At 50.6% G+C, this 26,638-nt stretch overlaps 2 protein-coding genes across 3 annotated transcripts; one reads left to right on the forward strand and one right to left on the reverse strand.

Annotated features, from left to right (window-relative positions):
- The first annotated feature begins 18,780 nt into the window (after positions 1-18,780).
- Positions 18,781-21,754, forward strand: LOC123411139 (transcription factor MYB21-like). Of its 2 annotated transcripts, XM_045104081.1 has the most exons (4): positions 18,781-18,922; positions 20,070-20,230; positions 20,704-20,833; positions 21,075-21,754. In XM_045104081.1, exons 2-4 carry the CDS (start codon positions 20,125-20,127, stop codon positions 21,580-21,582), a joined length of 744 nt encoding a protein of 247 aa, XP_044960016.1. In that variant the 5' UTR covers positions 18,781-18,922; positions 20,070-20,124; the 3' UTR covers positions 21,583-21,754. The 2 variants fall into 2 exon arrangements, with proteins under 2 accessions (XP_044960016.1, XP_044960008.1); XM_045104073.1 differs by lacking the exon at positions 18,781-18,922 and having other exon boundaries at positions 19,524-20,230.
- Positions 21,755-24,659: 2,905 nt separating this feature from the next.
- Positions 24,660-26,199, reverse strand: LOC123411153. Its single transcript, XM_045104091.1, has one exon. The coding sequence runs from the start codon at positions 26,032-26,034 to the stop codon at positions 24,991-24,993; it is 1,044 nt and encodes a 347-aa protein (XP_044960026.1). The 5' UTR covers positions 26,035-26,199; the 3' UTR covers positions 24,660-24,990.
- Between the last annotated feature and the right edge of the window lie 439 nt (positions 26,200-26,638).

The following is a 26,638-nucleotide window of genomic DNA, read 5'->3' on the forward strand; positions in this document are numbered from 1 at the left end:
CTTCTACACGTGACCGCCGATGGAGGCAATGTAAAGAACAAGTATCATTGATGTAATACAAAGCAGATTGATTTCTTGCAAGTTCAAAATTCTTCCGCGTTGGCAGACTCCGGTCTAAAAAATAAAAAATTCTCTCTGAGTGCGCACTAAAAGTTGCACTCGGGGGCTTAGCTGCGACCCAGAGTCGCCTAAGTACAAACTCTCTCCGAGTGTGCACTAAAAGTCGCACTCGGGGACTTAGCTGCGACCCACAGTCGCCTAAGTACAAACTCTCTCCGAGTGTGCACTAAAAGTCGCACTCGAGGACTTAGCTGCGATCCAGAGTCGCCTAAGTACAAACCTATCTCCGAGTGTGCACTAAAAGTCGCACTCAGGGACTTAGCTGCGATCTAGAATCGCCTAAGTACAAAACTATCTCCGAGTGTGCAATAAAAAACGCACTCGGGGACTTAGCTCCGACCCAGAATCACCTAAGTACAAACTCTCTCCGAGTGTGCACTAAAAGTCGCACTCGGGGACTTAGCTGCGGTCCAGAATCGCCTAAGTACAAACTCGCTCCGAGTGCGACCTTACAATCGCGCTCGGGGACTTAGCTGCGATCCAGAATCGCCTAAGTAAAAAAGCTTCCTTCGAGTGTATCCTAGAGATCCACTCGGAGGCTTAGCAGACCCTCATTGAGGCTCATGTGGATGTGAAGACAACTCACAACTACATGAGTAGCAACTCGCTCCGAGTGTGACCTTACAGTCGTGCTCGGGGACTTAGCTGCGATCCAGAATCGCCTAAGTAAAAAGCTTCCTTCGAGTGTATCCTAGAGATCCACTCGGAGGCTTAGCAGACCCTCATTGAGGCTCATGTGGATGTGAAGACAACTCACAACTAGATGAGTAACAACTCGCTCCGAGTGTGCACTAAAAGTCACACTCAGGGACTTAGCTGCGACCCAGAATCGCCTAAGTACAAACTCTCTCCGAGTGTGCACTAAAAGTCGCACTCGGGGACTTAGCTGCGATCCAGAATCGCCTAAGTACAAAGACTTAGCCGCGACGAAGAGTCGCCTAAGTAAAAGCTCGCTCCGAGTGCACACTCGGAGACTTGACAGACCCTCATTGAGGCTCATGTGGATGTGAAGACAACTGACAACTACATGCTCCGCATGTTTGCCATTGGCTTCACTAAGAAACGCCAAACAAAAACCACGAGCCAAAATCATGTCAAAAAAATTTGGCGAATGAAGAGAAAAATGTTCGATTCGAATTCAAAGTTGGATCTACGATAGTCGGCTCGGTGTGGATCAAGCTTATCCACACCAAACCACGAATGTGACGGCCAACAGCAGTGGCCAAAGTTTGATACATATACCACTCGGCATACCGCGGTAAAGTTTTTCAAGCGTCGTTAGGACTGGCACCGGGACTGGCAGGCTCCATAAAAGTGTCAAGGTCGATCCCGTCTGCGATGCGAGTGGCGGTCTCAAGGAAGGTCTCCATGAAATCTTCGAATCGAAGCTTCTTGGTGTTGGCGACCTGCAACGCCTTCAGCTTTTCTTCGCGAGCTTCCTTGCAGTGCACTCGGACCAGCGATAGCGCCACGTCCGCACCACAACGAGCGGCAGACTTCTTCCATGCCTGCACTCTGTTCGGGACGTCCTCCAACTAAGTCATCAACCCTTCTATTTCCCGCCGGGAATTGTCTTCGGGCCACAGCTCCTTGTCGATCCGGGCGATGACTTCTCTCAGGCGGCCAATGAAAGGTCCCACTCTGCCAAGGCGAATATGCGCTCAGAGCAAGTCCCGATTAGCTTCGTCGCCGAGTGGAACGTTCGGAATAACCGACCGCTCAATGTCAGCTGCTTCAGCCTCAGCGTCGATACAAAAATCTGCAAAGCAAAGACGAGCAGAAAGTAAGCGCAGAATGAACTACAAAGTCAGGAAGCACTCGGCAAAAAGCTTACCACCGAGCAGCGCAATCATCTTCCTTGCCCAGTCGCTGACGTACTTCTCCTGCGATATGCACCGACTGTTCATCAACTTCATCTGACCCATCAGTTCAGTTCTTTGTTTGCCCATTTTCTCAATTTCGGCCACCAATGCCTTGTTCGCCTCCCGGGACTCCTCCAAAGACTTCTCTCGGTCAGCAAGAGCCCCCTTCACACCAGCTAAGTCATTCACAGCCGCCTCCAATTCCGCAGCAACCTGAATCTTTTCAGCCTTCAGAGCATTGTACGTTGATCCCATTTTGCAAGTCTTGTGCAAATCAGCGCGAAGAGAAGATCAGACACATTCAACAAGGAAAACAATAAAAGCTCAAAGTTCTTCAGACCCCTGCCGACGCAAGCAGTCGACAGCGGTCTCGGGGACTACACCCAGTGGGTTCGCTAAGAGTGACCCCACTGGCATGAAGCTCGAACAGGTCCGCCCTATTGAGCTACATGACAAACAGACAAGCCTAGGTGACTACTATTACCCGACCTGAGTAAAACTACTCTCGGGGACTACATCCAGTGGGTGCACTCGGAGTACCCCCACTGGTACCATTCGGGCAGATCAGTTCTGATCCGATCGAGTCACGGAAAATGTATATAAAGACAACTTCCGGTGCAAGCACTCGACAGAAGTCTCGGGGACTACACCCACTGGGTTCACTCGGAGTGAACCCACTGCAAAATAATCCTACTGTATCCGAGTATATCACGTAAACCCCGAGTGGGTTACAAGAGGAAAGTAAACACTTACTAGCGCACTTACTCGGATATCGTCGCGGATCTCCAAGCTTCTCTTCTACAAAGATGCGATGGAGTCGTACGCTCCCTTGGCATCATCCACCATCAACTCCACCTGCACCATGGCCTCCTTGGCGGCTCCCACTTGGTGTTCCGGGAGGTGTCGGGCGTCGTACTGGACGGTCGACAGACCCGGCACGACAGGAGACTCCTTGGGCATCCCAAGTCCCGCTCCAGTCGGTTCAGCCGTGAGGGGCACCGTTTCAGTCGACGGCATCATCTCGGTCGGCGGCGCGTCCATGGTGGGAGCAGCAGCAGATGGAACAGCCTCAAGGACAGGCGCCAAAGTTTGCCCTGACCCCTTCTGGTCGTCCTCCTCCACATGAATCACCTCTGAAGGAAGCCCAACTGAACAACATGAGATTACAAAAAAAGGGCAAGATTAAAGACAGAACTCGCGAAATAATAATGCAAACTCTCAGAGTCGTCACAGCGTACCTTGCTGGGATGTAGCAACGTTATCCGTATCCATGGGATCATCGTCCTGGCGTGGCAGAGAGGTGGCGGAGGTAGCAGCTCTGTCGAGTAAAATCCACTCGACCGATAAGCATGAGTTTAATCAAATACTAAAAGAAGATAAGAGAACAAGACACTTACGCCGAGGCAACTGGAACAGCGATCCTCATCCGAGGCAAAGCTTTCCGAGGCTTGGACCCACTCGGTTTGGCCACCTTGGATGGTTGGTGTGTGGACTCAGCAGCAGCGTCCCTGGTCCTCTTCAAGCTCCGAGCACTCGGAGCCACGGGAGGAGCTGGCGGAGCACTCGGAGCCGCTGGAGGAGTCGACGGAGTCGCAGGTTTGTGACGGCGCTTGGATCGAGGCTCTGATGGTGGAGGTGGCGAGCTCTGCTCCCCAGCCTCCCCCTCCTCCTCTTCCGTCTCCTCCTCCGTCTCCCCACTGTCGGAGACGTACTCGGCGCTGTCCATGCTGCCCTCCTGGCTGCCCTCCTCTTCCTCAGCTGGATTCCCGTTCAAGACGGGAGAATACCAGTTGGTCCACGCCTGCACAAAATATAGTCGACAACATCAGACTTCAGGCGGTGATACAAGAAAAAGCGATAAATCTAAGAGGATTGAAAGCACTCGACAAGAGGTGCTCACCTCATTCGGAGGAGGATTGTCAGCGCGGAAGGGCTTCACTTGCCGGGCTCCTCTGGGATTATCGCAGGCGTCTGTGATGCTGCGGACCCATGCCGTCACAACCTCCCCGGTCACGCATTCTGGATGAGTCCGAGTGGAGTCCCCAGGCCCCGCATAGTGCCACATGGCGTGGTGTCGAGCTTGCAGCGGCTGGATGCGCCGACCCAGAAAAGTCTCTAGCAAATCCGTGTCGGTGACTCCCTTGCGGACGACATCTATCACCGCTTCAACCAGAGGTTGGATCTGGATCTTTTCCACCTTCGAGAGCGCAAGCTGCCTGGGAGGAGCCGGTCGGTCTAGGCTGAAAGGTGGCAGCCCAGTTGCAGCATTCGGACAAGCGACGTCCTGGCAATAGAACCAAGTCGACTGTCAGTTCCTAACTGACTCGGATAACTGAAGAGGGGGGTAGCTACTTTTGGTTTTCTAATGGAAGCCTAAGCCCCCGCAGAGCTGGAGGATATGGGTTTTGTCGTCCGACTGGCTAAGCTTTTTGTTAGTCTGGGACCTAGCGGAGAAGATGTACTTAAAGAGCCCCCAATGAGGGGGACATCCGATAAAGCACTCGCAAAGCACGATGTCGTGGGTATAAGTCTGACAGTAGATATGTAGGGTTCGAAAGGATGGGCAGAGCCTTAGCTACGGCGAGGTTGTATGAGTTCAGGCCCCTCAGCAGTGTAGGTAATAGCCCTACATCTCAGTGCTCTGGGAGCTTGTTGTCGAGTGGAATATGGAATACAATGAGTTGCTAACCCCTGCACCAGTGGGGGAGGGTGGCTTATATAGAGTGCGCTGCCCTCCACAACGGTTCGATGCACAGGGATGGAGTAGTGGCGAATAAATGCCTATGTTACAGGTAACGTACGTCTTAAATGCTAATAAAGGCACATGGAAACTTATGACCGTTTCCCTCCAGGGGGGTTACGATGCACAGAGTGGAATCCAGTCGGTTAGTTTGATAAACTCCGAATGCTAATCTCCGACTGGATGGTCGAGGATCTGTTACCGACTAGATGAAGGGAACTCCTTAGTTTAGTCGGAACTGACTAAGGGCCTTGTCCCTTATGAGGGTTAGTCCTTGGACCTACAGGGCAGGCCTATGACCCTACCCTAGGACTATGACCCCATCATTAGTCCCCGAATGGATTGGGGTTGGAACGACGAAGCGATGCTTGAAGTTTGGATCCGACTAGAACGGATGTGACTTTGGCGTTGCTTGTCTCGCTCCATTTTATCTTTTCTGACCAACGATCCGAGTGGAAGTATTTGTGGAACAAACTGTCGGAAACCGAGTGCTTCCAGGGTATCTCCTGACGTGACCAGTCAACTGACAGCAGCGGATTTTCCGGGATCCTCAAATTTCGGTTACCGCGCGCTCAGCTGGGATGACGACATCGCGCTCGAGTAGCGCCTGACGCCTCGATTCTCGCACTTTCATCTTCTCCACTAATATCGCCGCGGTTGGTCGGGGGATAAGGTTTCGGGGCCACCTGCCAGTGACGCAGTCGGAACCTTACTTAAACCCCAGCGGTGAGGGTTTTCTCGTTACGCTCGCCGGATCTCTTGCCTTTGCTTGCTCCGCTCCTCTTGCCTCCTCCTACGCACCCAAGCTCCTTCCTTTTCCTTCTCCTCCGCGGACCCGCAGCTTCCGCCATGACCAAGGGACAGACTAGCAAGCTGGAGGCGAAGAAGAAGAAGGGGAAGGCGGCGACTCCTGCTCAGCGGCGGCAGCGAGCGTTCCCGGCGGGGTGGATCTAGGGGGACTTCCTCCCCTCCACGGTGACGGAGGGGGTCTGCTGGAGCTGGTGGAGCACGGGATGATCGTGCACAAGTCGTGGAGGTTGCCGACGGAGGGTGAGATCGAGCCGGCGCCCCGGGAGGGGGAGCGCGTTCTGCTGCTCAGCCACGTGTATCGTGGTTTCTCCCTGCCCCCACATCCTTTCTTCAAAGGCATAATGAACCACTTCGGGGCACGGCTTCACCACTTTCCCCCGAATGCTATAGCTCACCTCTCTGCTTTCATAGTTCTGTGCGAGTGCTTCATCGGTTGTCCCCCCATTGGGGGCTTTTCAAACATATTTTCTCTGCTAGATCCCAAACTATCAAACGACTTCACCAGTCGGATGATAAGACACACCTTCTCCAGCTCTGCGGAGGCTTAGGTTTCCAAAAGAAGAGTAGAAGTAGTTATCCTGCTCTTCAGCTGAGCGAGTCGGTTAGGAACTGGCAGTCGACATGGTTCTACTTCCAGGACGTTGCTTGCCCGAATGCCACGACAGGGTTGCCTCCTTTTAGCTAAGATCGACCCGCTCCGCCTAAGCAGCTTGCACTCACGAAGGCGGAGAAGATCGATATCCAGCCTCTGGTCGACGCACTCGTAGATGTCGTCAGAAGGGGAGTCACCGGCATAGATTTGCTGGAGGTTTTCCTTGGTCGGTGCATCCAACCACTGCAGGCTCGCAACCATGCCATGTGGCACTACACGGGGCCCGAAGACTCCACTCGGACCAACGTCTTGGGCGTGACCGAGGAGAAGGTGGCGTCGTGGGTGCTCCAGATCACAGGCGCCTGCGAGAACCCCAGAGGGTCCCGGCGAGTGAGGGCTTTCTGCGCGGACAACCCTCCTCCAGACGAGGTGAGTACCACTTGTCGAGTGCATGTAACTGTCTTAGTTTTATCGCTTTCTTGAATCTCTGTCTGACGCCTGATGTCGCCGACTGTATTTTATGCAGAAGTGGACCAACTGGTTCTCACCTGTCTCGAACGGGAACCCGGCAGAGGAGGAGGAGGAGGGCAGCCAGGAGGGCAGCGTGGAGAGCGTCGAGTACGTCTCCGGCAGTGGGGAAACGGAGGAAGAGTCTAGTGAAGAGGAGGAAGAAGATGAAGAGCAGGACTCGCCACCCCCGCCGCCACAGCATCGAACCAAGCGCCGACATGAACCTGCAGCTCTCTCGGCCCTTCCAGCATCCTCGAGTGCTCCTCCAGCTGCTCCTACGGTTCCGAGTGCCCCGTCAACTGTTCCCGGGGGTCCGAGTGCTCGGAGCACCAAGAGGACCAGGGACGCTGCTACTGAACTTGCGGGTCAGCCTTCCAAGGTGGCCAAACCGAGCGGATCTAAACCTCGGAAGGCTTTATCGCGGATGAGGGTCACCGTTCCCGTCACCTCAACGTAAGTGTATTGTTCTTCTAACTTCTTCTGATATTCGATTGGACTCCTGTTTACTGGTCGAATGAATTTCACTCGACAGAGTCGCTACCTCTGCCACCTCTCCGGCACGCCAGGGGGACGACCCCATGGACATGGACAACGTCGTCTCGTCCCAGCCAGGTGCGTCGTAGCGATTCCGAGAGTTTACATTATCGCATCACGAATTCTGTCTTCGGTCTTGCCTCTTTCTTTTTCTGAGATCTCACGCCGTTCGGTCTGGCTTTCCTCAGGGGTGACTTATGTGGATGAGGGTGACCAGGGGAGATCCGAGCAAGCTGCGGTGCCTGTCCTTGAGGCTGTTCCGCCAGCTACTGCTCTCGCTGCGGACGTGCCGCCGACTGAGGCGATGCCGCCGACTGAAACGGCACTGATTGCTGCTGAACCGACTCGAGCGGGCCTTGGGATGCCCAAGGAGCTTCCAACGATGCCAGGCCCGTCAAATGTCGAGTTCAACGTCCAGCGCCTCCCGGAGGATCAGCTGGGAGCGGCCAAGGGGGCCATGGTGCAAGCGGAGCTGATGGCGGGAGAAGCCAAGAAGGCGTACGACTCCATCGCATCCCTGTACCAGCGAAGCTTGGAGCTGCGGGACAATATCCGAGTAAGTGGGCTAGTAAGTATTTACTTTTCTATTGTAACCCACTGGGTGTGCTCGAATACCGTATGATGTTTCCAATGGGTTCACTCTGAGTGAACCCAGTGGGTGTAGTCCCCGAGACTTCTGTCGAGTGCTTGCACCCGCAGTTGTCTTTATGCATATTGTCTTTGACTTGATCAGATCCGTAATAATCTGGTCGAATGCTAACAGTTGGGGCACTCAGAGTGCACCTACTGTAGAAGTCCCCGAGAGTAATTTTACTCAGGTCGGGTAGTATTAGCCTCGTAGGCGTAGGTGTTGTCATGTATCTCAATAGGGCGGACCTGTTTGAGTTTCATGCCAGTGGGGTCACTCTCAGTGAACCCACTGGGTGTAGTCCCTGAGACCGCTGTTGACTGCTTGCGTCGGCAGGGGTCTGAAGAACTTAGACTTATTATTGTTGGATTTGTCTAATCGTCTCTTGGCGCTGGCTGGCAGAAAACTTGTGAGATGGGGACAGCATACGAGACTCTTAGGGCTGAAAAGGTTCAGTTTGCTAGTGAGTTGGATGCGGCACTGGTTGTAATGGTTGGTATGAAGGACGTTCTGGCGGAACGAGAGAAGTCGTTGGAGCAGGCCCGTGAAGCAAACAAGGCATTGACTACTGAAATTGAGAGGATGAAAACACATAGATCCGAGCTGATGGGACAAATGAAGGTGTTGAACAGGCGGTGTATAGCACAGGAAAAATATGTCAGTGACTGGGCCCGGCAGATGACAACGCTTCTGGGTGGTAAGTACTGTTTTCCGAGTGCGTGTGGTATTTGCATTTCACTCGGCGCTTATTGTTTGCTTGTCCTGTCTTTGCAGATTTTTGCATGGACGCTGAGGCTGAAGCAGCTCACGTCGAGCGGTCGATACTTGAGAACACTCCATTCGGCGAGGACGCCAATCGAGATCTGCTCCGAGCGCACATTCGCGTGGGCAAAGTTGGTCCTTTCATCGGTCGACTGAGAGAAGTCGTCGGCCGGATCGACAAGGAGCTTTGGCCTGAAGATGAGTCGCGGCATGAGATAGAAAGCTTGATGACTCGACTGGAGGAGGTCCCAAACCGAGTGCAGTCATGGAAGAAGTATGTGGCTCGCTGTGGTGCAGACGTTGCTCTGTCCCTGGTCCGAGTGCATTGCAAGGAGGTGCGCGAAGAGAAGCTAAAAGCGTTGAAGGTCGCCAACACGAAGAAACTTTGATTCAAAGACTTCATGGAAACCTTCCTTGAGAGTGCCACCCGCATCGCCGACGGGATCGACCTGGACACATTCGTGGAGCCCTCCAGTCCTGGCGCCAATCCGTACGACGCTTAAGAAAACTTTTACCTCGGTATGCCGAGTGTTGGTTGTAAGAAACCTTCGCCACTTCTGTTGGCCGTCAGATTCTTGGTTCGGTGCGGGTAAGCTTGATCCGCACCGAGTCAACTATCTTTAGGTGAACTTCGAATTTAAATCAAATCTTTTGCTCTTCTGCTGCAATTTTGGCTCGAGTTTTTGTTTGGCGTTTCTTGGAGAAGCCAATGGCAAACGTGCGGAGCATGTCATTAACAGCTGCATGAGCCTCTCTAAGGGTCTGCGGACTCTCCGAGTGGATCTGTAGGATACGCTCGAAGGTAATAGAGTACTTAGGCGATTCATGATCGCGGCTAAGTCGTCGAGTTCGACGGACAGGCCACACTCGGAGCGAGTTGTTACTCATGTAATTGTCAGTGGTCTTGACATCCACATGAGCCTCAATGAGGGCTGCTACTCATGTAATTGTCGGTGGTCTTGACATCCACATGAGCCTCAATGAGGGTCTGCTTAGTCCTCGAGTGGATCTGTAGGATACACTCGAAGCTAATAGAGTACTTAGGCGATTCATGATCGCGGCTAAGTCTTTGAGTGCAACGGACATGCTGCACTCGGAGCGATTTGTTACTCATGTAATTGTCAGTGGTCTTGACATCCACATGAGCCTCAATGAGGGTCTGCTACTCATGTAATTGTCAGTGGTCTTGACCTCCACATGAGCCTCAATGAGGGTCTGCTTAGTCCCCGAGTGGATCTGTAGGATACACTCGAAGATAATAGAGTACTTAGGCAATTCATGATCGCGGCTAAGTCTTCGAGTGCGACGGACATGCTGCACTCGGAGCGAGTTGTTACTCATGTAATTGTCAGTGGTCTTGACATCCACATGAGCCTCAATGAGGGTCTGCTACTCATGTAATTGTCAGTGGTCTTGACATCCACATGAGCCTCAATGAGGGTCTGCTTAGTCCCCGAGTGTATCTGTAGGATACAATCGCAGGAAGCTTTCTCATTTAAGCGATTCTTGAGCGCAGTTAAGTCTTCGAGTGTGACGAATAGTGCACGCTCGGAGGAAATTTGCACTTAGGCGATTCGTGATCGCAGCTAAGTCCTGGAGTGTGACGTGTAGTGCACATTCGGAGAAAGTTATTACTTAGGCGATTCTTGATCGCAGCTAAGTCTCCGAGTGCGACGTTTAGTGCACACTCGGAGAAAGGTAGTACTTAGGCGATTCTTGATCGCAACTAAGTCCCCGAGTGCGACGTTTAGTGCACACTCGGAGAAATTTATTACTTAGGCAATTCTTGATCGCAGCTAAGTCCCCGAGTGCGACGTTTAGTGCACACTCGGAGAAAATTTGTACTTAGGCGATTCTTGATCGAAGCTAAGTCCCCGAGTGCGACGTTTAGTGCACACGCGGAGAAAGTTAGTACTTAGGCGATTCTTGATCGCAGCTAAGTCCCCGAGTGCGACGTTTAGTGCACACACGGAGAAGGTTAGTACTTAGGCGATTCTTGATCGCAGCTAAGTCCCCGAGTGCGACGTTTAGTGCACATACGGAGAAAGTTAGTACTTAGGCGATTCTTGATCGCAGCTAAGTCCCCAAGTGCGACGTTTAGTGCACACTCGGAGAAAGTCAGTACTTAGGCGATTCTGGATCGCAGCTAAGTATTTTTTTTTGAGACCGGAGTCTTCGACCGCGGAAGAATTTTGAATCTGCAAAAGCTTAATCTGCTTTATATTATTTCACCAATACTTGTTCTTTACATTGCTTCAGTCGACGATCACGTGTAGAAGCGCTTCAGGAGATCTCCGTTCCATGCTCGCGGCTCGTCTGTCTCCCTGTCGATGTTGTAGAGTCTGTATGCTCCGTTGTTCAGCACCTTGGAGACGATGAAGGGTCCTTCCCAGGCAGGAGCCAACTTGTGAGGTCTTTGCTGATCCACACGGAGCACCAGGTCACCTGCTTGGAACGTGCGACTCCTGACGTGGCGTGCGTGAAAGCGCCGCAGATCTTGTTGATAAATGGTTGAGCGAGTCAGCGCCATCTCGCGCTCCTCCTCTAGAAGGTCCACTCCGTCTTGCCTCGCTTGTTCTGCTTCAGCTTCGGAGAAGAATTCGACTCGTGGAACATTTGAAGCAAGTCACTCGGAAGGACTGCTTCTGCTCCGTAAACGAGGAAGAACAGTGATCGCCCTGTAGATCTGTTTGGGGTTGTGCGGAGACCCCAAAGCACTGAAGGTAGCTCGGTGACCCATGCGCCAGCGGCATGTCCCACCTCTCGCAGGAGTCGGGGCTTCAAACCTTGCAGAATAAGTCCATTCGCCCGCTCTGCTTGTCCGTTTGATTGAGGATGCGCCACGGATGCAAAATCCACTCGGATACCTTGGCTTGCACAGAAACTTTTGAATCTGTCCGAGTCAAAGTTTGTTCCGTTGTCCGTGATTATGCTGTGAGGTACCCCGAATCTGTAGATGATGTCTCTGACAAACTTGATGGGTGTTAGGGCATCGAGCTTCTTGATGGGCTTGGCTTCAATCCATTTTGTGAACTTGTCGACTGCCACCAACACATGTGTGTACCCTCCTTGGCCTGTCCTGAATGGACCGACTGTATCTAATCCCCATACTGCAAATGGCCACACAAGAGGGATTGTCTTCAACGCAGATGTTGGCTTGTGGGACTTGTTGGACTAGAACTGACAGCCTTCACATCTGTCGACCATATCTTTGGCCATTTCGTTCGCCTGTAGCCAGAAGAAGCCAGCTCTGAATGCTTTGGCGACGATTGCTCTCGAAGAGGCGTGATGACCGCAGGTTCCCGAGTGAATTTCTTCCAGTATTAACTGTCCCTCCTCTGGGGAGATGCATCGTTGAAGAACGCCTGAAACGCTTTCCTTGTACAACTGACCATCAATGACAGTGAACGACTTCGACCTGCGGACTATCTGTCTGGCTTGGACTTCGTCTTCTGGTAATTCCTGCCTCACGATATATGCAATGATCGGCACAGTCCAATCGGGGATGACGGCAAGAATCTCCATGACCAGATCAACCACAGCAGGTACGTCGACTTCAGTCGGATCTGTTGAGCTTTTTGGTTGTACTGGCTCCTCTGTGAAAGGATCTTCTTTAACTGAAGGAAGGTGGAGGTGCTCGAGGCAGACGTCACTCGGGACAGGTCTCCAAGTGGATCCGAGTTTTGCCAACTCATCAGCTGCTTGGTTCTTCAGTCGCAGAACATGGTGGAGCTCTAGACCTTCAAACTTCTTCTCGAGCTTCCTCACTGCATTACAGTATGTGGTCATGGTGGGGTTCCTGACGTCCCACTCTTCCATCACTTGATTAACCACCAAATCTGAATCGCCATAGACCATCAGGAGACGGACGCCGAGTGCGATGGCCATGCGTAATCCATAAAGGAGAGCTTCATACTCTGCCTCATTGTTGGAGGAATCAAAGTGTATCTGCAGCACATGCTTGAGTTTGTCGCCCTTTGGCGATACGATCACAACGCCAGCGCCGGATCTATTCAACATCTTGGACCCATCGAAGAACATTGTCCAATGAGCCGAGTAGATGTGGGTCGGTTGCTGTTGTTCTACCCATTCTGCTATGAAGTCAGCCAGAGCTTGAGACTTTATAGCTTTCTTGGCCTCGAACTTGATATCGCAGTACAACATCTCCATTGCCCACTTCGCCACTCGGCCTGATGCGTCCCGATTGTGGAGGATTTCTGACAACGGAGCATCAGAAACAACAGACACCGAGTGGTCTTGGAAATAATGAGACACCTTCTTCGCAGTCATGTAAATCCCGTAGATAAGTTTTTGATAATGGGGATAGCTCCGCTTTGAAGGAGTCAGGACTTCAGAGACGTAATACACTGGCCCCTGAACTTTGTATGCTTTGCCTTCTTCTTCTCGCTCGACTGTAAGAACAGTGTTGACGACTTGATTTGTAGCCGCGATATACAGAAGAAGGGGCTCTTTACTGAGCGGAGCAGTAAGAACCGGCTGGGTGGAAAGTAGGACTTTGAGGTCATCGAATGCGACTTGGGCTTCATCTGTCCACTCGAAAGTATCTGATTTCTTCATGAGTCGGTACAGAGGAAGTGCTTTCTCGCCGAGTCAACTGATAAACCTGCTCAAAGCCGCTAGGCAACCTGTGAGCCGTTGAACATCGTGTATTCTGACCGGCCTCTCCATTCGGACGATGGTCCCGATTTTTTCGGGGTTGACATCGATCCCTCGTTCGGAAACGAAGAAACCAAGTAACTTTCCGCTAGGAACGCCGAATGAACACTTGGTGGGGTTGAGCTTGATATCGTACCTACAAAGGTTGGTGAATGTTTCTGCCAAGTCAGTCAGCAGGTCGGAACCTTTGCGTGACTTGACTACGATATCATCCATATACGCCTCCACATTCCGACCGATCTGGTCGAGGAGGCATTTTTGGATCATGCGCATAAAGGTAGCTCCTGCATTCTTCAAACCGAATGGCATAGTGATGTAGCAGAAGCACCCGAATGGGGTGATGAAGGCTGTTTTTAATTCATCGGGGCCATACAGACGGATCTAATGATAGCCCGAGTAGGCATCAAGAAATGACAAACGCTCGCAACCCGCAGTCGAATCGACAATTTGATCGGTGCGGGGGAGCGGAAAATGGTCTTTCGGGCAGACCTTATTGAGATGCTTGAAGTCGATGCACATTCGGAGCGACTTGTCCTTCTTGGGCACCATGACAACATTGGCGAGCCATTCGAAGTGGTGAACCTCGCGAATGAAGTTGGCTACCAACATCTTGGCCACCTCTTCCTCGATTTCCTTCCTCTTGTGCGCGGCGGACCGGCGCAGACATTCTCGAACGGGCCGAGCGGTGGGATCCACATGCAGTTGGTGCTCAGCCAAATCCCTGGGTACACCCGGCATGTCAGAGGGTTTCCATGCGAAGATGTCCCAGTTCTCACGGAGGAATTAGGTGAGCTCGGCTTCCTATTTAGGATCGAGGGTGGTGGAGATGTTCGTCGGGGCAGCAGTGTCGACCGTCGGGTGGATGTTGACCTTCTTCGTCTCTCCCGCCGACTGAAATGCGGACTCCGAAGCTGGCTTCTTCGAGCGCATCAAATCAACGGGGTCGACTGTCTTCTTATACTCGTCAAGCTCGAGGACGGCCATCTGCTGGTCGACGATTCTTGATCCTTGCTGCAGACACTCTTCGGCTCGCTGTCGATTGCCAGTGATGGTGATCACACCTTTCGGGCCTGGCATCTTCAGCTTCAGGTATACGTAACATGGACGGGCCATGAAACGCGCATACGCCGGGCGGCCTAGAATTGCGTGGTAAGCGCTCTGGAAGTCTACCACCTCGAACGTCATCTTTTCCTTGCGGAAGTTCTTGTCGGAGCCGAAAACAACGTCCAACGCGATCTGGCCGAGTGACTTGGCCTTTCATCCAGGGACGACTCCATGGAACTGCATGCTGCTCTCGCTGAGTTTGGACATCGGAATGCCCATCCCCTTGAGAGTGTCGGCGTACATGATGTTCAAGCCATTGTCGCCGTCCATGAGGACTTTGCGCAGTCGGACTCCTTCCACCACCGGGTCGACGACCAGAGCCTGTCTCCCTGGGGTGGGTACGTGTGCTGGATGATCCGGCTGGTCAAAGGTGATCGCAGTCTGAGACCATTTGAGGAACTTGGGGTTGGTAGGGGTGGCCATGTTCACCTCCCTGTTCACCAGCTTCAGTCGACTCTTGCTCTCAACGTCAGCAAAAATCATCAGCGCTGCATGGACTTGGGGGAACGGATCCTCCTTATCCTCCTCATCCTGTTCATTGTCCTTTTCACTCGGTTGTCCTTCGCCGAACCCCTGGATCAGGAGCCGACACTGTCGAGTGGTATGCTTCGGATATATGGGGTTGCCCTCTTCATCCATCTTCGTATGAACCGGACATGGCTGGTCTAGGATGGGATTATTGAACTGCTTCTTCTTGGGGGTGAACTAAGCCTTCCCTTTGCCCTTGAACTTGGCATTGGTTACGACTGCAGCTTCTGCCTGTGGAGTGGACGGAGCTTTCTGCTTCTGCTTCCGAGTGTTACTCCCATCTCCATCAGCGACTGTTTTGTGCTTGCCGCTTCGGATGCGGTCCTCTTCTTCGCCATTTGCATAGCGTGCTGCTATCTCCATCATCTTGATCATGGAGATGTCACCTGTTCGGCCGAACTTCAGGTATAGATCCCTGTACCGCACGCCTACCTTGAAGGCGCAGACTGCTTGATGCTCTATGACGTTCTCCACCGTGTGGTAGAGGGTTGTCCAACGCTGAATGAAACCACGCAGGGGCTCATTCTGCTTCTGGATGCAGTGCTGGAGCTCCACGAGGCCGGCAGGGCGCTTGCACGTCCCTTCGAAGGTCCTGATGAACACTCGGGCCAGATCTGCCCAGCTGTAGATGCTTGAGGGGGCCAACTGGTTCAGCCACGCTCGCGCCGAGCCGTCGAACATCAGAGGGAGGTGCTTCATGGCGACATGGTCGTCTCCTCCTCCGATCTGGACTGCCACTCGGTAATCATCCAGCCATGTTTCTGGCTTGGACTCTCCTGTAAACTTGCTGATTCCCGTCGCCAATCAGAAGTTGGGAGGGATGTCAGCCGAACGGATGGCTCGACTGAAACACTCGGGACCAGTAACAATGGTCCTGCTTCCACCCGGACGGTCAACGTCGTAACCATCGCGGTGATCTCGGCCCCTATCGACCCTTCGCTGGGCGATATGCCCTCTCGCGTCGGGCCTTGGGTCGTAAGTGTCGCCGACTGAACGCCGATCCGGGGCCGTAGAGCCCACCCCGCGGAGGGGTGCGTGAACAGCGACGATCTTCGGGATTTATGGAACGGCTGCCTCCTCTGTGTCGCTGATGAGAACCAGGGCTGTGAACTGACCGATGCGTATTCGCATGAACAGAACTATTGTGGATCCTGTTATGCGACTGGGAGACTGCCGAATTTTGCTGTTGCGCCGTGGGCAACAGGGCGCGGATTTGCTCGATCCCCCTACCAGCCTCTGAATCAGTCGGCTGAAGGGAATCGGCTATCTTGGCAGCCGCAGCCAAGTTGAGGAGGGGTGTGCGGAACAACTCCACGTTGCTCCACCGAGTGTGCCGACTGGCAGAACGGCGAGGTGGACGACGCGCGCCGGACGTTTCGCCAATCTCGTGCTCGTTCCGGCCAGCTTGATGGGGATCTTCATGGGAGTTGGCCATGTGTACTTCTGCTGCACGCCCGCGACCCGCGTACTCGGAAGGAAACTCAGTCGGCCCCGAAATCTTATCCCCCGACCGGCTGCTGCGATATTAGTGCAGAAGATAAAGGCGCGGTAATCGAGGCTGCAGAAACTACTCGATGACGATGTCGTCATCCCCGCTGAGCGCACGGCAACCGAAATTTGAGGATCCCAGAAAATCCGCCGCTGTCACTTGACCGGTCACGTCGAAAGATTTCGCGGAAGCACTCGGTCCCTGACGGTTCGTTTCACAGATATATTCACTCGGATCACTGGTCGAGAGGATAAAATGGATCGAGGCAAACAACGCCAAAGTCACATCCATACCAGTCGGATCCGTACTCCAGGCATCACTCCGTCATTCCAACCCCGATCCATACGGGGACTAATGATGGGGTTATAGTCCCAGGGTAGGGTCATAGGCCTGCCCTGTAGGTCCTACCCAAGGACTACCCTTCATAAGGGGCAAGGCCCTTAGACAGTTCCGACTGAACTAAGGACTTCCCATCATCCAGTCGGTGACGATTCCCCCATCATCTAGTCGGTGACGAGCATTCGGAGCGTATTAAACGTACCGACTGGATTCCACTCTGTATATCGTAACCTCCCTGGAGGGCAACGGTCATACGTTTTCATACACCATTATTAGCATTTAAGACATACGTTACCTGTAACGTAGGCATTTATTCGCCACTACTCCACCCCTGTGCACCGGACCGTTGTGAAGGGCAGCGCACTCTATATAAGCCACCCTTCCCCACTGGTGCGGGGGTTGGCATTTACTGTAACCACATATTCCACTCGACACTAAGCTTCCAAGAGCACTGAGACGTAGGTCTTTTACCTCCACCGTAGAGGGGCCTGAACTCATACATCCTCGCCGTAGCTAAGGCTCTGCCCATCCTTTCGTACCCTACACATCTACTGCCAGACTTATACCCACGACACCAGTCCAGGTTAATTCTAAATAAATCATATAAAGTGCATCAAAATCATATAAAAGTATTGTAAACATAGGCAAACATGGCATGAATACTTCAGAAATTATCGATACGTTGGAGATGTATCATCCTCCTCTTGGTCGGCCAGCCCTCGCTTGGTGGAGGGGCTAGGGCCGGAGCCCTACCTACCCCTTCCTCCTATAAATAGAGAGTGAGAGGGAGGGCAGTCGCACCCCAAGCCCTAGGCGCAGCCCTCCCTCTCTCCTAACTCCATTTTTCCTCTGGTCGCATCTACGGTAGTGCTCGGCGAAGCCCTGTCGGGATTGCTCCCCCGCCACCAAGCCGTCGTGCTGACGGAGATCCCATCTACTACTCCACCCTCGCTCACTGGATCGAGGAGGCAGAGACTCGTCGAGCCGCACGTGTGCTGAACACGGAGGTTTCATCCGTTCGGCGCTTGATCAGGACGAATCATGATTGGATCGTGAAGACGTATGACTACATCAGTCGCGTTTCCGCTTAGCAGTATACAAGGGTATGTAGATACTCTCTCTCTCTCCCTTCTCTCTCTCTCCCTTCTCTCTCTCTCGTAACTATACATCTCTATGGATAAATCTTGCATGTGCATATGATTTTTTTGTTTACCATGCAACCTTTCCGAACAAATATAATAGATCAATCTACCAGCGTATGCTTGTACGCTAAATGTTGCTAAGTGTTAACGTAGGAATGTTTGCCTAGCAGGACACACTAGTAATTGTGCATTGAGATTAATCTCTCTCAAAATATGAGGAAGGACCAAAAGTGGTCATGTAATAAGAGCATGGGAAAATCAATACCTATTTTAGTTTCACATTATGGTCGAAAGGTACTTAGCGGTGGAAGTCACCATACAGGAACAAACCCTAGCCATTGCGTAAGGGGGCACTATAATTTTGACGGTTCAGATTGTGGCAAACCAATTCCCCTTCATTTTTCCCTCGTGGATCAAATTGTCCAAAATATTTTCCCCGGAGATGTTAACCTAATAGTGCGAGTTCACTTTAACACTTGGCAGTAACTTGGCGCTAGGCAATTTTATTGAGTGTTACACATTTTTTTCCTATCGTTGTACTATGTGGTGTAACATGATTCACCATGGAGAAGAACATTCCACAATTGGTTGAATTTGAGGGATGTATCAATGCGATTTTTGGCTAGTGAAGTTTGTCGGAGAACATCATGGTTGCAAAAGAAGGTGATATTATCTCTCCTTTCGTTCTCTACCGTTGGACACAGCATGTTGTTAGATGGAATCGTTTGGAGAAGCGTTCGAAGCTGTAAACATGGAACTATGTATATTATTAAATTTTAGAAGTGTGAGAGCGTTGTTGTATAATGACTTTTGCAAAAAAAATTAAAAAAGCCCCCTAGTTCCCGGCTACCGCAGCCTCCCAAGGTTCCCTCCACCCCCACCCCACCCCCGCACCCCCTCCCCGCTCCCTAGTACACATCCCCGAGGCTCCTAGCGCCTCCCGAGTTGAGTCGCGGCCTCAAGCGCCGACGAGGCCGGGAATAGGGCAGTAACATCCCTCACCTCCACCGTCGCCGCCACCACCACCACCATCGTGCATGCTGGGGATCTCGTGTCGGTGGCGCAAGAAAGGTGTTCGACAAAAGGTCCAACAAACTTTCTTTCCCTTTTTGAATTGGATTGTTTAAAGAAAGATGTGGTGTGAATTAAGATTTTACAATTTTCTAATAGGGCCTTCCCCTTATGCTATTTGCAACTTTAGAAAATGTTTTCTCACGGCATTCGTCCCATCACATCAATCTATGCAGCCATATCACATTTTGGTCGTATGATGGTCGGAGCGTTGCGAAAAAGAAATGAGATTTAAGATTAGGGGATGTGCTAGTTGGGAACCTCTTAATGGCCAAAAATTAAGTTGATTTTGGAGTTAAGTTTAGGAGATGGAATAGAGATGTTCTTAGAACAGCAATTGATGCAAGATACATATTTGATTGGGCTATAGGATTTTAAACCAGGAAATCCATCCAATAGACAGAAACAGAAAGAAACATGATGGTAAACCAAAATGGGAAGAAGAAGATAATTAAACACATTGTCATCGGCGTCTCATAATCATCTACTACCTTTGTTTGGGTTTATTGATTCCCTTCATATTTTATGCCAAACTTTGATTGCAGATTTGATGTTGGATTCATATTTGAAAGAGGTTTTCCCAGTTCCAAAAAATAAAATTGAAAGAGGTTTTCAAAGATGCTATTGTCGTGGTCTATAACTTATATTTTTTATAGTTAAATTAAAGGTCAAAGTTTGACCTAAATACAAGGGGGGCTAATACATCAGGATGGAGGTAGTAATTGTTAGCAGTTGGCTATTGATATGCTATACTGATTACTGACCAAACAACATGTAGATTCTTTTTGACACCAAATGTAATTTTGAATTTGTTTACTTTTTTTTATTTTGACTGTTCATATGGGTGCATTTCAGCTTGGGGTTAGGAGGACACTTTTGGTGTTGATGCCTCTCTCCACTTCTCTCTGTACCTTTTCACCTATACGGTCCCTTCATGTGTAGAAATCGTTTGTCACTTCATCTCCTTTTCCATTCTCTGTGAACAAAGGAATCGTTGGTTTACATATAAGACAAGCCAACAAAAACGATAGGAGGAAGGGAGATATTATTACAATGCAGTAAAGTAAAAAAAAATTGACATCCATCACGCCATAGGTATTTCTCAGCACAAGCAGCTACTCCAGTACTTATAAGCTAAGGCATTGGGTCTCTCATCTGCAGTCTGCCCCCCTCTTGGAGACAAGCAAGAACATCTGCAAACTAAAAGAAAGAAGGGATGGTGAAGAAGGGGAAGTGGTCCAGGGAAGAGGATGACTTGATGAGAAGACACATTGTGAAGTATGGCGTCGGCCGTAGTTGGCAGGCATTGGCTGAAACCCTAGGTTAGTTATTTCGCTTTCCCCATCGCCTTCATTCAACTGTTTATATTGCTACTAAGTTGATCTCCATGAACTCCCATATATACCTTCTTTCTAAAAGAAGAGAAAGCTGTCGACTAAATGTGATGCAGTTGTTTGTTTGCCTAGCAAATGATCTCTCTAAAAAGTTACTACAGTTGTTGATTTAGATAGAAAGATCGGAGCAACTTATGTGGTCTCGTCAGTTTATCATAGTGGCAGAAAATGCTTACTTTGGTTTCTTTTCAAAATTTCTCAGCTTATCTTAGAATTACTTTGGCACGTTTCTTATTGATTCTGTACTTAGGTTTCTCTCGAGTGTCGTTCTTTGGCCGTTTTCCATCAGAAAACCAGTAGCGTCCTGCACACAAACAGCTACCATGTTCATCATACTCTAATTGTCACGCACCACTGTGGCGAAAGCATGATTTCTGAGGAAGTTGCTCATGGATTCGCAGGGCTTCAGCGTTGCGGCCGGAGCTGCCGGGCGCGCTGGCTGAACTACCTCCGGCCGGGACTGAAGCACGGCAACTTCACGCCGGCAGAGGAGAGCATCATCTGCGAGATGTACAGCAAGAGGGGAAGCTGGTAAGTCCGGAAAAAATAAGCATGCCCTGCTACCATTGTCAAGCTAGCTAGAACGCACCGCATCGTTTCTCAGTTTCTGCTGCCTCTGCGGCTCTGCCCAACCAACGGTCACACCGATATCCATCACTGTTTCTTCAGAAGTTCAAATCAGCTGAACATTGCTTGCGATGCTTCTTGGCTTCTTGCCATTGTGCTTCTTTAACCAATCTGGTGCTGCTTTGATTGTCATTCGATCGAGCAGCTGGTCCGTCATCGCCGCCCAGCTCCCCGGGAGAACGGACCTCGCCGTCAAGAACTACTGGAACGGCACCATCTCCAAGAGGCACCGCCCCTCCTCCAGCACGACGTCGGACGCCACCAAGCCGGAGGAGCTCGCGCTGGTCGTCCACGACGAGGAGAGCTCCACGACAGGATCGCCATGCCATGCCGCCGGCAGCTTCGTGGTCGCCCCCGTCCTGGCCGGCTCATCGACGCCCGTGCAAGGGCAGCCGCCGCTGGCTGTCGGCGGCTGCAACGCGGCCAAAGAAGAGGTCGGTGAAACGGTGCCGGTTGAGAGGAAGCCGGCCATGGCGCCCGCGCCATTGCCAGAGAATGCACCGGCGCCGCCTGGTGACGAGGCCAGTGCGATGGACATGGTCTGCGCCCCCATGTCTCGCATCCCCCAGGCGTCCATGGAGCCGGACGACATGCCTTTGATTGACGGTTTCGACGAGATCGACAGCTTCCTGCCCTGGTTCGATGACTGGTAATCAAGTGGCAACGTAGGTAGAATGGTTATCGTCAATGGCTGTACTGTGAAACATTTACCGTGTTGTTTTTCGAAAAAGATTTACCATGTTGGTAGGGTTTGACGGATATATGAAAAGAAAGGTACATTCCCAATCTAATCATAACTGGGCGTAGCCATTCTGTTGATGTGAATCCTATTCCTAGACATTGCACAAGTTTCTTCAGTGATGATCATCTTTTCTGACAGAGCATTCTGGAGGCTAATCTATGCCCCTAGGAACCAGGCAATATACTCAAGTTCAGCGAGCGGTCGCATAAAAGAACTGGAAACTGCACATGAATTCATCTGCCAACCATGTCGGGCATGATCGAAACTTGGTAGTTTTTTAACCATGGGGCATAGCTCACATCAAATTCAAGTACTAGGATACCTTCAAGTCCGAACCAACCGAACAAGAACTTCGGAGCATCAACGTGCATCCGCACGGACTTAAAATCCAGAGCGTAGAGGGGTTAGATAACAGGATCATGATGCTTTTGTTCTTGGGACCAGCAAAGGCATCGGCCCTGTACTGCTAACCTTGCCATCAGATGTTCAGAAGACCCCGGTTTCTTCTTGGAGTCCAGATCTTAGTAGGACTTGCCAAGGCTTGGTTAACACTTCACAAGGTGAGGAATAGAGCAGAAATGAAATGACATATTCTCACAAGAACACAATACACTCAGAACCATTTGTTCATCATAGTCCTAAGGTAACAAGACTGATATAGGAAGTGAGTGGTGAACTAGGAAAACAAGGAAACTTCAAGTACTCCCTCCGTCCTAAAATAATTGTCTTGAGCTTAGTACAACTTTGTACTAGAGCTAGTATATAAAGTTGAGACACTTATTTTGGGTCGGAGGGAGTAGAAGAGATGAGATTCCGTGAAATAGGGTATACCTTTGGTACTTCCAAGTTTCCATATAACAAGACAAACATACGAACTGCATAATGTCCCAACGTTTAGCATAGCTGCAAGATAATTCATCGACTCAAATTATACTCCCTCTGTTCCTAAATGTTTTTTAAAAGGTTTCACTAACAGACTACATACGGATGTATATAGACATACTTTAGATCATAGATTCACTCATTTTGCTCCGTATGTACTCTCTAGTGAAATCTCTAAAAAAACTTATAGAGTACTCCCTCCGTTCCTAAATATAAGACCTTTTAGAAATTGTACTATAAACTACATACGGATGTACATAGACATATTTTAGAGTCTAGATTCACTCATTTTGCTCCGTATGTAGTCTTCTAGTGAAATACCTAAAAGGTCTTATATTTTGGAACGGAGGGAGTATTTAGGAACGGAGGGAGGTACTACAGAGACGCATGCAACGGCATATGGGCAGCGAAACGATGGTTGAACCATCGGCTACATGCTACTCCATCCGTTCCTAAATATAAGTCTTTTAGAGACTTTCACTACGGATGTATATAGACATATTTTAGAGTATAGATTCACTCATTTTGCTTCGTATGTAGTCCGTAATGAAATCTCTACAAAGACTTATACTCCCTCCGTTCGTAAGTATAAGTCTTTCTAGAGTTTTCACTAGGGGACTACATACGGATGTATATAGACATACTTTAGAGTATAGATTAACTCATTTTGCTCCGTATGTAGCCACTTAGTGAAATCTCTTAAAAGACTTATATTTAGGAACGGAGGGAGTACATAGGTCAACTGATACCTTCACGCACAGATGGACTACCTTTATTAAGATTGACCGTCTACTCCCTCTGTATGTAGGGAGCAAAATGAGTGAATCTACACTCTAAAGTATATTTATATACATCTGTATGTAGTTTATAGTGAAACATCTAAAAAGACTTATACCCCCTCCGTCCCAAAATTCTTGTCTTAGATTTGTCTAGATATGAATGTATCTAGGCACGTTTTAGCATTTAGATACATCTATATCTAGACAAATCTAAGACAAAAAATTTGGGACGTAGGGAGTATTTAGGAACTGAGGGAGTAGTTAGTTCGCTTCAGAATGTTGCTAACAGGAATATGCAACAAGGAACGAGCACATCTGATGAAGAAGAGAGAAAATGCCCAGGATAACCATTATAGTAGAGACCCCACACAACACGAACTTCATGTATACAAGAGAATTTGCCAAAACCGACAGATCATGAACCATTAGCTACTCGGCAGTTCCAATGGAACTAGTTTGCAGTTCGCCAGTTGAAACCAAAAATGCCAATTAATAAAATAGATCAGATCAGACGAGGTGCGTATATATCATATTAATTCTTATAGATTTGCATGTTTTAACAGCGAATTTCAAGCAGTTCCAGGAAGCATGGAAAACCAATAACTACAGAAAGGAAACAGTTATTATCATTGGCAGGAAGAGTGATATATTTCCTTTTTCTAGGAAAAAATAATACAAGCATCCCTTTTCTCGTTATAATCAACGCAACATACTTTCCAAAATAGTCACTGCATTCTGCGAATGTCTAACCTCACACTATACAGTCAGCATGCAGTACAGTCATAGGATTATAGCTTCAAAATCATTCCAAATATTCCAATGTTAGAAGTGCCTCAACTACTGGTGATAAGTACTCCCTCCGTTCATAATATAAGTCTTTTTAGACACTCCATTACGGACTACATACGGAGCAAAATGAGTGAATCTACACTCTAAAGTATGTCTATATACATCTGTATGTAGTCCGTAGTGTAATATCTAAAAAGACTTATATTTAGAAACAGCAGGAGTACAAGAGAAGGCGGCATAGTACAATTTATAGTCATCTTAGCATCAGAATAGGATTATACCTTCAAAGTTCAAAATCATTCCAATGTTAGAAGTATCTCAACTACTGGTGGTAACTGGTAAGTACAAGAAAAGTCGTAGTACAATTTACAGTCATCTTATCATCAGCCTAACATTTACAAATAGATCTCAAGTTTATCACATCAGATAACTACGTGATTATAACCTTTTGTTTTGAGTGCTGAAAGCATTAACATAACATCACATAACTTATGGAGCATCCATGCATAAGTTAATAACCAATAATAAAACCTCCAACTGCCCAAAAAGGAAGTTTAATATTTCTTAGTATTGCTCAATCTGTTCCCTACTACATGTCAGAATCACCATCTTAGTTATTACCCGAGAAAAAAGTATACAATACATCATCTCCGTTAACCATTCAGCCAAAAACTGTGTGGTTCTAAGATGTCCCTATATTACACTCTAAGGTTGAGCAATCTGATGGCGATTTCTGGCATGCAACCAAAATGCCGAAGCAATCAAAAGAACCTTCCTATCTCACAACACATTCTAATTACCCATGTACTGTAAAGAACCAATAGAAGAGAGGTTGGGAGCACACCTGCTTCAAGAACCCCTACGACTAGTCAGATCCTTTGTTGCGACTCGATCACCAATGCATTGAGCATGATATGCATGACAGCGTCGTACACCACGCCGTCATAGTGCATCCCGTCAGCTGTGCATTGCCGCTCACATCCCCGGGTGAGCTTTCCCACATCGAGCAATCGGAATGGGCCGCCATCGCGACGCAAGATACACCTCTCATCAACCTCGCGGTCATAGGCTTGCAGCATTGTGTCGTTCATGTGCGCTTTCTTGGCATCAGTGTTGAGCATAGGGTTCACCAGCCGTGGCAGGCCGAGCCAGAACATGTGCGGCGGTGGCACGGGGAGTGGCGAGCGGAGGGAGTTGGCCGCATCAGCAATGGACGCCAACGCGTCGCCGTATTGCGGGGCGTCGGTGACATGGAGCATGTGCCAGAGGCCGGATCCGAGCACGAGCACGTCGGGGGTGCGTGGCGCCAGCCGGAGATCCTCGCGGAGCAGACGCGTGAGGTTGCTCTCGAAGGGTGCCCATATGAAATCCACGGAGATGCCCCGCGCCGGCACGGCGGCATGGTAGTCGCTGTGGCGCCGGAACAGCTCCGGCTCCGCGGCCGCCGCCGCGGCCGGGTCGAGCAGGAGGCGCAGCAGCGCGAGCACGAGCAGGCGCGCCTGCGAGTCACCGGCCACCATGACCCAGGAGCCGTTGAGAAGGGTCGACGCGTCGTCCCGCGTCAGCCGCGCGAAGCCGCAGGTGGCGGCGAGCGAGGGCGGCCACGACCAGGCGCGGCCCGCGCCGTGGGGCTCGGCGTCCGCCCACGACAAGCGGTGCAGGACAGAGACGCAGGAGGCGGAGGAGGAGGAGGACGGGGCCGCGGGGCGAAGGGGGTGGAAGGAGGAGGCGAGGAGGTGGGGCAGCGAGGGGAGGTACGGGGAGAGGTGGACCCCGACGGCCAGGGAGACGAAGAGCGCGCCGGAGAAGAAGAGCACCTTGTTGCGGCTGAGGTGCCAGCCGGCGAGCCCCATGGGGACGAACAGCACCACGCACGCCGCGAGCACGCCCACCTGCGCCCCGGCGGAAACCATGGACCGGCCTGGCCGGCCCTCCCCGCGGGACCGAGTTCGCGAGCGAGGCCGACGCCGAGGTCCACCAGATCTGGGCCGAGGAGCGGGGCGGCAGGAGGTTCCGCGAGCGAGCGAGCGATCGGCGCCGAGAAGTAGGGTCGCCGCGTGGTGTGGGTTGGTGGAGTGGTGGTGGGGTTGGGGTGCGAGGTGGGAGGGGGAGGAGGGTGGGGGGACGTCGGCGGGATGGGAACAGCGGAACGGCAGGCGGGTGGCTCCGGCGCTTTTCTGAGGCGGTGAGGTGCGTTGCGCCGGCGTGGATCCGGTCCAGAAGAAAAAAAAAAGCGCTGCCCGGCTCGGGTTTTCCTTTTCTTCTTCTGTGTGTGTCGTTTACGAAAAGATTATCATTTGCTCCCAATAACTGCGTGTTTTCCAGTGTGCTTCCTGTCGTTAATCACTGACGCAAACTGCAAGTCAAATAATACAGTACTATACGTTATTTATAATAATCAGGTTTATAAAAGTTCAAGGAAGATTAAAGCATTTCAAACGTAATAAAAGATATATTGAGATTTCGAGACAACCAAATGACCATTACTACTGCTGCCATAACAAGTCACCGACGTGT

Source organism: Hordeum vulgare, chromosome 1H, assembly GCF_904849725.1.
Source record: "Hordeum vulgare subsp. vulgare chromosome 1H, MorexV3_pseudomolecules_assembly, whole genome shotgun sequence".
NCBI classification, from domain to species: Eukaryota; Viridiplantae; Streptophyta; class Magnoliopsida; order Poales; family Poaceae; genus Hordeum; species Hordeum vulgare.